The 17,193-nt window shown below is 40.2% G+C and overlaps 1 protein-coding gene and 1 long non-coding RNA gene across 2 annotated transcripts in view; one reads left to right on the forward strand and one right to left on the reverse strand.

Moving 5' to 3' along the window:
• qsox1 (quiescin Q6 sulfhydryl oxidase 1) overlaps positions 1 to 5,703 on the reverse strand; it is a 57,869-nt gene extending 52,166 nt beyond the window's left edge. Inside the window, exon 1 of the mRNA XM_059031937.1 lies at positions 5,099 to 5,703. Coding sequence (XP_058887920.1) covers positions 5,099 to 5,399 — 301 coding nt within the window. The 5' untranslated portion in view covers positions 5,400 to 5,703. The remainder of the gene's footprint in view (positions 1 to 5,098) is intronic.
• A 64-nt stretch (positions 5,704 to 5,767) lies between these two features.
• On the forward strand, positions 5,768 to 8,686 carry LOC131738149 (uncharacterized). The gene is made up of 3 exons (XR_009329677.1): positions 5,768 to 5,907; positions 6,085 to 6,166; positions 6,529 to 8,686. It is a non-coding gene; the product is annotated as an uncharacterized LOC131738149 (long non-coding RNA).
• The last annotated feature ends 8,507 nt before the right edge of the window (positions 8,687 to 17,193 follow it).

Consider the following 17,193-nt stretch of genomic DNA (forward strand, 5'->3'; position numbering starts at 1 on the left):
GCACCACAGCACACAAACCCTGGAGCATCTGCACAGCACACAAACCCTGGAGCACCAATACATCTGCACAGCACAGCACCACAGCACACAAACCCTGGAGCATCTGCACAGCACAGCACCACAGCACACAAACCCTGGAGCATCTGCACAGCACAGCACCACAGCACACAAACCCTGGAGCACCAATACATCTGCACAGCACAGCATCACAGCACACAAACCCTGGAGCATCTGCACAGCACAGCACCACAGCACACAAACCCTGGAGCACCAATACATCTGCACAGCACAGCATCACAGCACACAAACCCTGGAGCATCTGCACAGCACAGCACCACAGCACACAAACCCTGGAGCACCAATACATCTGCACAGCACAGCATCACAGCACACAAAACCTGGAGCATCTGCACAGCACAGCATCACAGCACACAAAACCTGGAGCACCAATACATCTGCACAGCACAGCACCACAGCACACAAACCCTGGAGCAACAGTACGACTGCACAGCACAGCATCACAGCACACAAACCCCAGAGTATTAGGGGATCGCCCCATTACACCTGTGGGTTCCTGGTAGAGATGGAATTAATCCCATTCCTGCCAAACTTACATTAAAAATACACTTATTTACACTAATCATTCTTCTTGCAATTACTCTTTTTTTTAAATTGTTTTAATTATTTGTATTTTATGTGCCTTCACACCCTCCCCTGATACCCCAAGCAACTTTCACTCTGATTTAGAGATTGGACTGCAATGATTACTTCAAACAGCAAATCCCTGTAAAGAGGTGCAGTATAATAGTGACAATGACATCGCTGTGGCGTGTTCCTCTGTCAAAATAAAACTCCTTTGTTATACCACAACAATGCCATTATCCCTTAATTATATCATGCATGTCTGTGCTTTATCATTTGTAAAATAGTATTTACTTGCATCAATCAGTATTGTGAAAAAGTGGATCACCATTACCTATATTCACAGAATGTACATTAAAAAGGTTTATGTTGACACACAGACAGGTACCTCCCCTGGATTCTGATACTATCCATAATAAAGGAATGTCCTAACCAAGTTCCATCAGAGCTGGAAAAGCTCTTCTCTAGGTAGAAAAACAGACGGGGTGCTGGAATGTGTGCCGTGTTTCATACAGCGCATTCACACCTCGTTTCACAGCTCATATGTCACCAACCTCTGCCCATGACTGCATGTGTAAAATAAAAAGGGCTAAATATATGCACTGGTACTGAAGAGTGCCTCAATACAAATGTTCAATGTGCCGTAAAAAAAAAAAAAAAACTAGAACAACCAACTAGTCTTAAATGTGTTCATGACTCTCACTATTTACTGTCACTGGCACTTCTGACTGTGTAAAACACCTATCAGAATCTGCTACCAGCCTCCCAGCATGAGAGAAACAAAGGTAGTCATTTCTGACAGAGAAGCAAGTTAGATTTTGTCTGAGTTATATTGTGACACTACAGTAATCTGAGCAAAACACAAGATATTACATAATGATTCTTACTTAAAAAGCAGTCATACAAATGTACTCTTTATTTTGAATATTAAATACACAGTAATACAGTGAGTAGAAGTAAATGAATTATTGATCAGCGTGGCTCAATAAAGCATTCACTGATTAATCAGCGAGTATGTCAATTCAATTTTTAATAAGGTTTTTTTAAAGCGATTACATAATGTCTGTATTGTTTTATAATGGACTGGGAAGACCTGATCAATCCTGGTCTTTCCAGTTTTCAAGCAACACAAACATGACTAAATTCATTTTATGATACATCTAAAGTTGAACAAAATGTTGGCTGTGTTATTTTTACAAGTTCATATTGTTCTGAAAGCCCTTCAACGTCTGTGCCAGCTTTCCTGTGATTAAACAAAACCGGCCAATTGCTACGAACTTGAGAAGGTAACCTTTAGTTCTGCACTAAGCTGACCACGACAGTAGCTAGTTCTGCTGATCATTTTAGTACCAACTGCAATGAAAAATTGTGATCCCCCAGCTTTAGTACAGAGGTCAGGGTAAACACAGCATTTCTCCGTCTTCTGGACAAACGGTTCTAGCAGACTTAGCATGCAAATATCTGTCTAATTTGATGCTGTTTCTCAAACTTCTTAAAATAATTAAAATCAAGCATGTGATGAGTAACAGAAACAAAAGGAATTGGAACCCAATTTGGATGTGGGTGAAAGAAGGATGTCATTTTGTACACCCTATTTATTCAAAGCCCCTACTGAATTCCAGAACACCTTCCTCAGCAGCACCACCTGCAGTACGTGTTAGATCATTTTAGTACCAGCCTCTACTTGACAATCCCTGTGCTAGTATCTGGCACCTGTTATTTATTATAGGGGTATAGGACTGCGAATCTGTGCATAGCGGAATATCAATATAGACCATACACAGGCGCTCGCAGTCCTATACATATATTATATACTGCTTTATTATTAATATACATGTTAAAAATCCAGTTATATTTGTTTTCTACTCATTATGAACCTTCCTCGAACGATTGTGATGTCACCGTTTTGAATGGTACAAACTGAGTGGCACGGCTGACTTCGCTGATGTGTCCTGGAATACAGAACGTGAAACGTGCGCTCTGATTGGCTGAACGATCCTGAAACTATAATCATTTTTAACCCTTACCCAACTCAGTGACAATGTAGTGGGCTGCCAGGTTGTAATTGAGCTTTGTTCAGATATTGGAAAATATGAACTTGTGAAAAAAACATGCCCAACATTTTGTTAAACTTCAGATGTATTATAAAATGCATTTAGAAGGGTTTATGTTGTTAATATTGACCAGGTACCCAATTCATTTTTAGAACTGTGAGATTGTGATTTCCTTTGCAAAAGAGCCATGGTAATTCTTGTAACTAGTTTGGGGCACTAACACAAACCTGAGTTAATATCACATACATGGAATACTGAATAATTTACTGTAGCAGGAAGGGCGTGATCATTCTGTCAGCACATAAACTCAAGCTGAACTAGCTCCTGACGAATTAGCTGTGGACACGCAGCACGTAGCAATAGCACTGGCATACAGGACTGGAGCATCCTGGTGAAAGAGCTGCCCACGCTGAACTCGGCTGAACTTTTGTTACAATGGATTTCTGGGCTGATGATCAGAAAATGCTGCATTGAAATGATTATCAGCGTTTTAAACCCCCGACTCTACCACACTGCTGAAAGGGCTACATTCCCTGAACTGTGAGGCTGCAGCATAGTACATAAGAACATAAGAACATAAGAAAGTTTACAAACGAGTGGAGGCCATTCAGCCCATCTTGCTCGTTTTGTTGTTAGTAGCTTATTGATCCCAGAATCTCATCAAGCAGCTTCTTGAAGGATCCCAGGGTGTCAGCTTCAACAACATTACTGGGGAGTTGGTTCCAGACCCTCACAATTCTCTCTGTAAAAAAGTGCCTCCTATTTTCTGTTCTGAATGCCCCTTTATCTAATTTCCACTTGTGATCCCTGGTCCTTGTTTCTTTTTTCAGGTCAAAAAAGTCCCCTGGGTCGACATTGTCTTTACCTTTTAGGATTCTGAATGCTTGAATCAGATCACCTCGTAGTCTTCTTTGTTCAAGACTGAATAGATTCAATTATTTAGCCTGTCTGCATACTACATGCCTTTTAAACCCAGGATAATTCTGGTTGCTCTTCTTTGCACTCTTTCTAGAGCAGCAATATCCTTTTTGTAACGAGGTGACCAGAACTGAACACAATATACTAGGTGAGGTCTTACTAATGCATTGTAAAGTTTTAACATTACTTCCCTTGATTTAAATTCAACACTTCTCACAATATAGCCGAGCATCTTGTTGGCCTTTTTTTTATAGCTTCCCCACATTGTCTAGATGAATACATTTCTGAGTCAACATAAACTCCTAGGTCTTTTTCATAGATTCCTTCTTCAATTTCAGTATCTCCCATATGATATTTATAATGCACATTTTTATTGCCTGCGTGCAGTACTTTACAATTTTCTCTATTAAATTTAATTTGCCATGTGTCTGCCCAGTTCTGAATGCTGTCTAGATCATTTTTAATGACCTTTGCTGCTGCAACAGTGTTTGCCACTCCTCCTATTTTTGTGTCGTCTGCAAATTTAACAAGTTTGCTTACTATACCAGAATCTAAATCATTAATGTAGATTAGGAATAGCAGAGGACCTAATACTGATCCCTGTGGTACTCCACTGGTTACCTCGCTCCATTTTGAGGTTTCTCCTCTAATCAGTACTTTCTGTTTTCTACATGTTAACCACTCCCTAATCCATGTGCATGCATTTCCTTGAATCCCTACTGCCTTCAGTTTGAGAATTAATCTTTCATGCAGGACTTTTTCAAAAGCTTTCTGGAAATCTAAATAAACCATGTTGATGTTGCATCCTCAGAAAAATCAAGCAGGTTAGTTAGACATGATCTCCCTTTCCTAAAACCATGCTGACTGTCTCCCAGGATATTGTTACCATACAGGTAATTTTCCATTTTGGATCTTATTATAGTTTCCATAAGTTTCCATATAATATAAGTCAGGCTTATTGGACTGTAGTTACCTGGTTCGGTTTTGTCTCCCTTTTTATGGATCGGTATTACGTTTTGCAATTTTCCAGTCTGTCGGTACAACCCCTGTGTCAAGAGACTGTTGCATGATCTTGGTTAGCCGTTTGTAAATAACTTCTTTCATTTCTTTGAGTACTATTGGGAGGATCTCATCCAGCCCAGGGGATCTGTTTATTTTAAGAGCTCCTAGTCCCTTTAACACTTCTGTTATGCTAAAGTTATTTAAAACTGGATAGGAACAGGTCGATACATGCAGTAGCAGCAACGCTACGGTACTGTGCAGAATAACTGTGATGCAATCATTACTGCAAGAACACCTTAGAATTGAAACGACAGGAGTCATTCATAACGCCACTATTATTGGTTTTATACTAATATAAAGCGACGTACAAGTTTATGATTCTTTTTTTAACACAAGCAGTTTCAATAAAAAATATGTTAAAAAATTGGAATATAATAATAATAATAATAATAATAATAATAATAATAATAACAACAACAAACCTGTTATATTGCTAGCCAAATCTTTCCACACAGGGGCGAACTGTTTGCAGTACCCGCACCAGGACGCGTAGAACTCCACCAGCCAAGCGTTGGAAGAGTTAATGAGCTGGGAGTTGATACTGTCATAGTTCAAGACCACGACCTGGTCGGTCTGCGAGTACAGACAAGCTTCGGCGACCGGGGGGGAGACCAGCAAGAAAGTGGTTATAGTCAGGAAGCACAGTCCCGGTGCTGTGAGAAGAGCACAGCATTTTTTGTTGCTGAGACCGAGAGACGTGGTAGAGCAATTACACTGCGCCATCTTCGTGTGTTCACTGCGAACAAGAGATTGCAGCGAGCGCTCTCGAACTTTTATTTATCAGTCAGCTCACCACAAAGGAGGGGCCCACCAACGGGCTACATAGTGTACACACTGTGCAAGGTGCTGTGTAAACACAGCGGCAGCGGACACTTAGCACGCAGACCTACCGAGGAGAGGAGAGTGCTTTTACTTTTTACAGCGCCAACGGTTCATGTTTAGTTTCGGTGCTACTGTGCTGATGCCGAAAGAGGAACTGATTAATCTTTAACTATAAAGTTTCGTCAGCTGGCAAGTGACAGAGCCCATACATGCCAACAGTCCCTATATGGTCCGGACAGTCCCGATTTCATAGCAAATGTCCAGCGTCCCGATGCATAGGAAGGAAGTCCCGTCATTTACACGTAGAAAAAAATAATTTATTCTGCGCAGTAGAGTTAGTGAAAACCACAAGCTGTGCTCTGCGTGCGGCTGACACATCTGCTGATCACTAACTTACCAGTATACAAAGGTAAGAACGCTTCATTGTGTCTATGTTTACTGTCATGCTGGTTGAGTTGAGGGGATACGTCTATTATTAGAATGTTTTATGCCTATAACACCCTAACATATAATGGTATTTAATTCCATAGCCTAAGCGCTGTGTAACTAAAAGCTTTGCCTCCCAAGCTGTTTCTGTGTACCCCAGGGACACAAAGCAAACCTAGATCCTGGGATCTAAGGGATCCAAGGGATCCACATGGAACAAATGGATTCAGTAATTCCTGCAGGTAATTTGGCGCTAAGCCTTTTAATGCCTTGTAGGTCAATAAAAACATCTTTAAATCATCTGAACCTAACAGTGCAAGGAGGCTAGTACAGGGGTGATGTGTTCGCTCTTCCTTGTTCTAGTTTGAGTTCTAGCTGCAGTATTCTGAACCAGTTGCAGACGAGACACAACACATTTGGGAAGGAGAGTTGCAGTAGTCAACCCTTGATGAAATAAATGTATCAGCCTCTCAGCATCAGGCTGTGAAAGAATAGGCCTAAGTTTGGCTTTGTTTTTTAAGTGAAAATTAATTTTCCTAATATGGAGCTCAAAAGAAAGGGCAGGATCGAAAATAACTCCCAGATTTCTCATTTCATCTTTCAGATCTGATGAAGTGTCCCCAAGATCAAAATCAGAGAGATTCATAAAATTGCGTTGATGCGGAGAGCCCAATATCATCACCTCTGTTTTATCAGAATTTAACAGATCATTTGTAGACAGCCAGCATTTACTAGTATTGAAACAGACAGTTAGCTTTGCCACCGTTGATGAAGTTTCTGGTTTTAAAGATAAATAAAGCTGAATATCATCAGCATAACAGTGAAAATGTGTTCACGCATAGTATCACCTAAAGGCAACATATACAGTGAGAAAAGGACTGGTCCTAGGACTGAGCCATGTGGCACCCCATAAAGAACTTAAGACTGTGTGGATTTTCCATTCCCACTTTGAACAAACTGTAACCTGTCAGAAAGATGGGAACCATGATAAAGCTGTCCCTGACAATCCCACTACACTTTCAAGACGTCCAAGTAGTATTGTATGATCAGTTATGTCGAAAGCAGCACATAAGTCTAAAAGAAAAAGAATGCAGGAAGAGCCTGAATCACAGAAAGACAAAATATCATTCACAGCCCTAACAAGGGCTGTCTCAATGCTATGGGCAGAGCGAAAACCAGACTGACATTTCTCACATATATTATTTAAGGCAAGAAATTATTTTAATTGGTTTGGTACTCCCCGTTCTAGGATCTTAGATAAAAAGGGCAAATGAGAAATTGGCCTATAGTTAGTGAGCACTTGGAGGTCTAAAGTCGATTTTTTAAGTAATGCATTCCCCACAGCTAACTTAAAAGATTTTGGAACAGTACCAGAAGAGGGGAACCATTTATAACAGTTAACATAAAACCGTTGATTTCAGTTAGTACTTCTTTTAGCAATTGAGTTGGATTGGGGTCTAGAGTGCAAGTAGTGGATTTCATTTTCATAATTAAATTGGTCAGTCTAGCTGATTCAACAAGGAGAAAGACTGAAGACCTTCTGAGGACGACTTCCCAGGTTTTAAGAGGGGCAATGGAATCTATGATATTTGACAATGTTGTATTGTATGAATTAGAGAAGTCACCTACGGTTCCAGACTGATTTAGTGGTGAAGCATAAAGAGCTTCAGAGATCTTAATAATAGATGACTAATTTATTAGCCTAGTCTGGACAATGGAAAGTGAGTTTTTTTTAATAGTACTAGTTAAAGCTATATTGAAAAGAATGATAGAATGACTGAAAAAGTTGGGTCTAAAATAGACAAGTTCTGACTATTCATGCCATGAGAAATAACAACGTATGTCAGTGAATGCAAGTTGGGCCGGTTATAAGCTGATTAAAACCAAGAGAGTCTAATAGCTGCTTAAATTCACGGGACAATGGATCTGAGTTAGTGTTGACATGGATATTAAAAGTCATCTAGCAGCACAATGACCCTATCATGTGAAATAGCCATAGTTGATAGAAAATCAACAATTTCAGTCAGAAAAAGAGACTTTGGTTTTGGAAGATGATAAATAATTGCAATTACAAACATGGTTTAATATTAATAGAAAAAGACAAATGTTCAAAGGAGGAATAAGTATTGCTGTTTTCTTTTTTAATGCTATACTCTCTGCCCATAATCAAAGCAATATCTCCTCCACGGCCAGATAGACGGGCTCTGTGTAAGAATGTGAAGCCTGAAGGAGATCCTCAACCGCGTTTACCCTGACCCTGTACTAAAGCTGGGGGATCACTATGTTTTCATTGCAGTTGGTACTAAAATGATCAGCAGAACTAGCTACTGTCGTGGTCAGCTTAGTGCAGAACTAAAGGTTACCTTCTCAAGTTCGTAGCAATTGGTCGGTTGAGCCTGATTGTTTTGTTTAATCACAGGAAAGCTGTCACAGACATTGAAGGGCTTTCAGAACAATATGAACTTGTAAAAATGATACAGCCAACATTTTGTACAACTTTAGATGTATTATAATGTGAATTTAGTCGTGTTTATGTTGCTTGCAAACTGGAAAGACCAGGATTGATCAGGTCTACCCAGTCCATTATAAAACGATACAGACATTGTGTAATCGCTGTAAACAAACTTATTAAAAATTGAATTGACATACTCGCTGATTAATCAATGAATGCTTAATTGAGCCACGGGGATCAATAATTCATTTTGACATCTACTCACTGTATTACTGTATATTTAATATTCAAAATAAAGAGTACATTTGTATGACCGCTTTTTAAATAAGAATCATTATGTCATATTTTGTGTTTTGCTCAGATTACTGTAGTGTCACAATATAACTCAGACAAAATCTAAGTTGCTTCTCTGTCAGAAATGACTACCTTTGTTTCTGTCAGGGTGGGAGGCTGGGTTAGTTAGTTTGAATGCATCAGCAGTGCAATCCTGTCAGTGCTGTGCTCTACAGTATGGGAACAGGCTGGCAGTTCAGTGTCTTCCTTGTTTCAAGGAATGATCTCAGACAAAGCTCCCTGCTGCCCTCCTCTTGACAGGCACTGCTGTGCAGGGAGACAAATCTATTATTTTACCTCTTTTTAGCACTTATTAGCACTAGCCCTCTTTTAAAGAATGTGTCATTTTAACTACACCCAGTATATACATAATTACAGTATATATATGAACTTGGTGTAGCTAAAATGACACATCCTATGCCAAGCATGTGATGCCTAATCGTATTTCAATAGAAATCTTTACAAACTACATAACCTCAACAAGAAAACAAGGATATGCTGTAACAGTAGCCGGACGCAGCAAGCTGGAATCAGCACAATACTGAGAAACTCTGCATGTGCAGAGTCTTCACCCAGTCCCATTTACAAAATCAAAAGCAGCACTTCTACAAGGGTGTGAATGAGTTCTGTAGGGATCGAGGCTCTCCTTGTATTTGACACTCTTCCCGGAGCTCCTATACAGCAGAGCTTGCAGACAGCAGACCTGTGACCTCCTGCTGCTGCATGTAGTATCCAGGAGCATGCCTGTAAGAGACACGATGAAGAAGGATTCGGAGAGGGAGGGAACTCGGATACCTCTGCTGAAACTACCTGTAGAGAATAGAAACAAACTGGAAAGCCAAAGAAGAATGTAGCCCCTAGAATTACATTGCAGTATCAAGTTGAACATGACTGTGTGACATAGTCCACAGCTTTAACCCAAAAAGGACTACCTTATGATATATCATACACAAAGTAGCCCAAGTTTGACCCCTCCAACGCATATATATAATGATGGGAGGAATGAATCTGTTATTGGACAACACCAGTGTATTGTTGTTTGAATCCACTCCAGGTGTAATAGAATGTGTGAGTTTATAGACCATGTGACTTTCACAAAGATGGCATCTGGAAGTAACCGCGTTTTAGACACAAGGAAAGATTGTATTTCCTAAATGTATAGTTATTTGAGTTGTGAGTATGGTGCTTTGCAGGTATACAGGACAGGCCAGTTGGGTACTACAGTAAAAACAGGGTGCTTTCGTATGTTGAGGTACAAAGGCTTAAACCTTGTCGTATGATACATGATTTCACGGTAGCTCCAAGGTGCTCAATATCCAAGCACCTTGACTTGAGTAGCCAGCTCTTCACTTCTCCTTGTTACTGTGGGTGGGGGGGGTAAACATGATTCCATGTTTACCACTCTTTGAATGAGTTTGGTTTGGCCTCCAGTTCTGGTGCCTGTGTAATGCAGGAGGGTATTGTATGAAGTGTAATGCAGGAGGGTATTATATTATTGTTTATTATTGTACCCTTGAGCAAGGTACTTTACCTAGATTGCTCCAGTAATAACCCAACTGTATAAATGGGTAATTGTATGTAAAAATAATGTGATATCTTGTAACAATTGTAAGTCGCCCTGGATAAGGGCGTCAGCTAAGAAATAAATAATAATAATAATAATAATAATAATAATAATAATAATATTATATTATATTATATTATATTATATTATATTATATTTTGATACTGATGCTATTATTATTATTATTATTATTATTATTATTACCATCATCATCCAAAAAACAACCCAGCATAAAAAACCTGTTTTCCTATTTCTGTTTTCCATATTTATTTACAATCCAGCATTGTTGTTAAATTGTTTGAACCAACTGCTAAATCACAATGGAGTCAGTTTATTACTCACATTACTGCATTTACAATGATCAGTTTCCTTTACAGTTGCCTTTACTCATAAACTGATGTTTTTCATTGCCTTTTAAATAATAATTTTGAAATTACTAAATGAATAGTCAATATAGTCATACAGTATTATCTTCTTGTGGGGTGGAAAACCTATGAGTCTGTTTTATTAATTCCTATCCAGAATGAGGTGTGATTGCTTTTGTTTTGCGCTACTATAAATCAATGTTATTGGCACGATTTTTGGTTATCGAGTTATATTATCCTCTTGGGTCCTCATCGGCGCCTAAGAGTCCCATTTATTAGTTTGACTGTTAAACTGAGATATTTACTTTCCCAGTAACAGTGCTTTTCACGTGGGCCAGTAAATGAGGTGGTGTGTGGATTGCTGAATGGTAAACAGATTTCTCTTTCTATGCAAACACACTGAAATATACTGTACAGGCCCTCGACCAAACCTGTATTCAAACAGCATGTTCCAATAAGTCTGAGCTGTAGTGTATATTGCCAAACAAATATATTCTGGAGATCCTGTTTATATTGGTGCAAATTAAACTGAAACGAAACTTAAATAAACATTACAACAGGTTAGCCCACTATGTGATAGGTGTTGATTTTGAGACACATTATTGGGTTATCATGCACGGTTTAAACTGGCCTATTGTGCACATAGGGTGTCATGTAGGTTTTCTGAAGATGATGTTAAACTGGTAATATGTCTTACTGTACTGCTTCTTACTTGATATATGCCCAGGTGAATGCAAACCTAGGCCACAGACGCAGGGGTTCTCTGACTCTTCACTAGAATTAGCTTACACAGATTCATATGCTTGGAAGAACTGCAGAACTAGATCTCTAGATCTATATCGTTTTAAAGGTTTAGTTTCTGAATCCGAACTTCTTTGGTCATGCATATTTGATTGTTGTTGGGATGAGGTGCTAATCCTGATAAATAACTTGAATAACAAGACCTTGTGAATCCTAACGGTTACATGCATGCTCCTGGATACTACATGCAGCAGCAGGAGGTCACAGGTCTGCTGTCTGCAAGCTCTGCTGTATAGGAGCTCCGGGAAGAGTGTCAAATACAAGGAGAGCCTCGATTCCTACAGAACTCATTCACACCCTTGTAGAAGTGCTGCTTTTGATTTTGTAAATGGGACTGGGTGAAGACTCTGCACATGCAGAGTTTCTCAGTATTGTGCTGATTCCAGCTTGCTGCGTCCGGCTACTGTTACAGCATATCCTTGTTTTCTTTTTGAGGTTATGTAGTTTGTAAAGATTTCTACTGAAATACGATTAGGCATCACATGCTTGGGATAGGATGTGTCATTTGAGCTACACCCAGTTTATATATACTGTAATTATGTATATACTGGGTGTAGTTAAAATGACACATTCTTTAAAAGAGGGTGTAAGACAGCAGGGAGGGGGTTAAATCCTCCCTGCAGAAAAACATGTGCGTAGGCACATTTTGTTTCGTTTAATTATTTTATTAATTTGGTTAATTATCATTTGTTAATTGTTCTGGCAGTTGGCCTTGTTATTGCAAATTAAGGCCTGCTGCCAGGTATAAAAATAAAGCAGCCAGTGTATTCGCTGCTGTGTGGAGAACCCGCTTGCAAGTGCGTGCAGGCGAAAAAAAAGGAAAAAGGTAGTGTGAAACCTTTTGAAGTGAAAACCTGTGTGTGTTTTGTTTGGTGGGGAAACGGCTTAGCTATCCCACTTGTAGTCAGGGTGTTCCCGGAAGTTTAGTTAGCGCTCCGAAGGAGCTAGGTGTTTATTTTGTTTATTTAATTGTGTTTATTAAAAATAGCGCGTTAGCGCGGAAAAAAATCAATTTCTGTGTCTTGGGTCGGTTTTTAAAGGTGCAACGAACCCGAGTGGGTGCGGTTCTTTTATAAGGGCTAGTGCTAATAAGTGCTAAAAAGAGGTAAGAGAATAGATTTGTCTCCCTGCTCAGCAGTGCCTGTCAAGGCGAGGGCAGCAGGGAGCTTTGTCTGAGATCATTCCTTGGAACAAGGAAGTCACTGAACCGCCAGCCTGTTCCCATACTGTAGAGCACAGCACTGACAGGATTGCACTGCTGATGCATTCAAACTAACAAACCATAGGTCTCAAATGTGCACTTAAAAAAATAGCATGTTCTATCAAACAATTTCCATCTGAAAACATCTGCAATACATCTGCACAGCACAGCACCACAGCACACAAACCCTGGAGCACCAATACATCTGCACAGCACAGCATCACAGCACACAAACCCTGGAGCATCTGCACAGCACAGCACCACAGCACACAAACCCTGGAGCACCAATACACCTGCACAGCACAGCATCACAGCACACAAAACCTGGAGCACCAATACATCTGCACAGCACAGCACCACAGCACACAAACCCTGGAGTGGTTTCGTTGACGAATCAACAGTTTTCTGTGGACTCAGTCCAAGCTCTCTCTCTCATCTTGTTCTGCTCTCCCTGGTTTCTCTCATCTTGTTCTGCTCTCCCTGGTTTCTCTCCCTGACTCAGTCCAAGCTCTCTCTCATCTTGTTCTGCTCTCCCTGGTTTCTCTCCCTGACTCAGTCCAAGCTCTCTCTCATCTTGTTCTGCTCTCCCTGGTTTCTCTCCCTGACTCAGTCCAAGCTCTCTCTCATCTTGTTCTGCTCTCCCTGGTTTCTCTCATCTTGTTCTGCTCTCCCTGGTTTCTCTCCCTGACTCAGTCCAAGCTCTCTCTCATCTTGTTCGGCGCTCTGGTTTCTCTCCCTGACTCAGTCCAAGCTCTCTCTCATCTTGTTCGGCGCTCTGGTTTCTCTCCCTGACTCAGTCCAAGCTCTCTCTCTCATCTTGTTCTGCTCTCCCTGGTTTCTCTCCCTGACTCAGTCCAAGCTCTCTCTCATCTTGTTCGGCGCTCTGGTTTCTCTCCCTGACTCAGTCCAAGCTCTCTCTCATCTTGTTCTGCTCTCCCTGGTTCCTCTACCTGACTCAGTCCAAACTCTCTCTCTCATCTTGTTTTGCTCTCTCTAATGCGAGTGCCATCTTTAAATAATAAAATATTTTAATATTTACCACATCTCATGATGCTAACCATCAGACTGAAGTTGTTTAAAGATGGAGCTTGCATAAAAAAATGATGCAAAGCAATAAAAATGACAAGTGGGCCTACATACTGTAGGATTCTATACAAATGGAAAAAAATAATTGTGTCAAGTAGGCAAGTACATTTCGGTAAATATACAGGCCTTTTCCAAACTATGTGAAATTTTAACAGGATTTTTATTAAATAAGTCATTTATTTTCTCTATATGATTTATGCAATAGAAATCCCATTTGAATATGTGTGGTCTCTCCTGTTTCACTAGCCACTCCAGTACTCAATGCAGTTATAACTCCTAAGTGGTGACAGCTGTATTTCTATCAGAGTGCAGACTCTGACAGCAGAGTGACACACTAGCTCCTCTCTCCCTCCTGCCACCTCATCAAGGTGAAACGCTGACATCACGCGGCCACTGCTGCTGCCAACAACATCACTGATTCATAGCAGGAGCTGAAAACGCTGACTGGTTTACTGGGAAATGAATCTGACACATCGACAGTACATCAGCAGAATTGCCTAAAGGTGGGCTTGTGCTTTTTTCAACTACAGTATTAACTAGATATTAGTATTATTGTGAAAAACACACTGTCACACCGACCTTTCTCTCACATGTGGTAGGCACTGAGTTTGTATGCCGCTGTAAATATGAAGTGTGTAACTTTGAGACATTACCCAAACGAGCATCTTAAGCATTGCCCAAGAGAGCCAGGCTTGTTTGCTGTAGAGCACTTAGCCTCATCTTACCACACCACACTATCTTCTTCAGTACTGTAGCAGCATAATCGTGGCAAGGTACAGTGCATTGCAAAAGTATTCAGACCCCTGACCAATTCTCTCATATTACTGAATTATAAATGGTACATTGAAATTTTGTTCTGTTTGATATTTTATTTTAAAACACTGAAACTCAAAATCAATTATTGTAAGGTGACATTGGTTTTATGTTGGGAAATATTTTTAAGAAAAATAAAAAACTGAAATATCTTGCTTGCATAAGTATTCAACCCCTGTGCTGTGGAAGCTCCCAGTTTACACCGATGAAAGAAATTGCCCTAACGAGGACACAATTACCTTACCATTGGCCTCCACCTGTGAACCATTAAAGTTGCAGTCACATTTTCTGGATAAAAACCCCACTGTTGAAGGATCATTGGTCAGGCTGTGAATCTGAAGGAAAATGAAGACCAAAGAGCATTCTACAGAAGTTAAAGTAATACAAATGCATAGATTAGGGAAAGGGTACAAAATAATATCCAAGTGTTTGGATATCCCAGTGAGCACAGTTGGATCAATAATCAGGAAGTGGAAGCTGCATCACACCACCCAGGCACTGCCAAGAAAAGGCCGTCCCTCAAAACTCAGGGCTCAAACAAGAAGGAGACTTGTGAGAGAAGCCACAGAGAGGCCAACAATCACTTTGAAGGAGCTACAGAGTTCAGTGGCTGGGAGTGGAGTAATGGTGCACCAGTCAACCATATCAAGAGCTCTGCATAACACTGGCCTGTATGGGAGGGTGGCAAGAAAGAAGCCGTTACTCAAAAAGTACCATCTGAAAGCACCCAATGTTGTAAATGGAAATAGTTGTTAATGTTTTATAAAGTTTAAGTTGATACTGCTGTGATCTGGGAAAAGGTTTTGTGGTCAGATGAGACCAAGATAGAGCTTTTTGGCCAAAACTCAAAGCGCTATGTGTGGCGCAAACCTAACACTGCCCATGCCTCAAGACACACCATCCCTACAGTGAAGTATGGTGGTGGCAGCATCATGCTGTGGGGATGCTTCTCATCAGCAGGGACTGGGCATCTTGTTAAAATTGAAGGAAGAATTGATGGAGCAAAATACAGGGAAGTACTGCAAGAGAACCTCAGCTAAAAGTCTGCTAAAAAACTGAAGCTTGGGAGGAAAATCACCTTTCAGCAGGACAATGATCCCAAGCACAAGGCCAAAGCAACATTGGAGTGGCTCAAGAACAAAAAGGTGAATGTCCTACAGTGGCCCAGTCAAAGTCCTGATCTCAATCCCATTGAGAATCTGTGGCACTATTTGAAAATTGCGGTCCACAAGCGTTGTCCAACCAACCTGGAGCAAATCTGCCAAGAGAATGGGCCAAAATCACTCTGACACTGTGTGCAAAGCTGGTACATACTTACCCCAAAAGACTTAAAGCTGTTATTGCAGCGAAAGGTGGCTCTACCAAATATTAATGTGTGGGGGTTGAATACTTATGCAAGCAAGATATTTCAGTTTTTTATTTTTCTTAAAAATATTTCCCAACATAAAACCAATGTCACCTTACAATAATTGATTTTGAGTTTGTGTTTTAAAATAAAATACCAAACAGAACGAAATTTCAATGTACCATTTGTAATTCAGTAATATGAGAGAATTGGTCAGGGGTCTGAATACTTTTGCAAGGCACTGTATATCCACTCACTATTTTTTTATTTTCTTACCAAAAATAATCATTTAGAAATCATCTCTAGTTTGTGCAGTTTTTGTACTTGCTGTTGGTCCCGTCTCCTTTCCACTCTGAATGGCTAGGCGTCACTGTCAGTCAACTCAGTGGTCTGTTAGTACTGTCATTTCACCCTGTTCTGACAGATCTCATTGCCTGAAGTAGCGCTAGAATGCGCTCATTCGTTTAAATGCCTGTCAATCATCAGACCAGCACCTACATTTGCCAGTCTGTCATTCAATGCGCAGACTTTGAAATTAGCAGGTAAGGTGTAGGTAAGCTTTTTCTATATATACTGTGACAGTTACTTGCTAGATTTAAAAATGTGGTGCAAGAGGAAAACACTAAATGAGTATGGTGCAGAATACCGACTTTGAAGTGAAAACTGTAAAGAAACATGGGACAGGAGATGAAGAAAATATCCTGGTGTGTAAACTGATCTGTAACTGCAAAGCAAAAAAGTCACCACGAAGGCAAACAGAATGGTTGAACACATGCAATCACAACAAGGTCATAACAATATGAGGGCTAGCACTCAGAAACTGTCTTTAAAAAGTACAATGGAAGCTTGCTTGGTGAAAATGCATGAAAAAAAAACAAGAATCCGGTGCTGGTTTCCATCATGATTTAATGCGTACAAAGCCTTGGTGTTCTCTCTTGCTTTCCATGCTCTTTAAGCCTGAAATCTGCTATTAGCTGCTGCTACTATTTCATGTATTATGCTACTATCATATATCCATTGTATTTAATGTATTATGCATTTTTTACTGTATAGCATGTATTATGCATTTCTCTGTATTTAAAGTATTATGGATTTTCTTGTTACTGCATTTTGCAAAGCTCTTTGTGATGGTTGTCCACTATGAAAGGCAGCAGTGTGGAGTAGTGGTTAGGGCTCTGGACTCTTGACCGGAGGGTTGTGGGTTCAATCCCCAGTGGGGGACACTGCTGTTGTACCCTTGAGCAAGGTACTTTACCTAGATTGCTCCAGTAAAAACCCAACTGTATAAACGGGTAATTGTATGTAAAAT

The sequence above is a fragment of the Acipenser ruthenus genome, chromosome 10, assembly GCF_902713425.1.
Source record: "Acipenser ruthenus chromosome 10, fAciRut3.2 maternal haplotype, whole genome shotgun sequence".
Lineage (NCBI taxonomy): Eukaryota > Metazoa > Chordata > Actinopteri > Acipenseriformes > Acipenseridae > Acipenser > Acipenser ruthenus.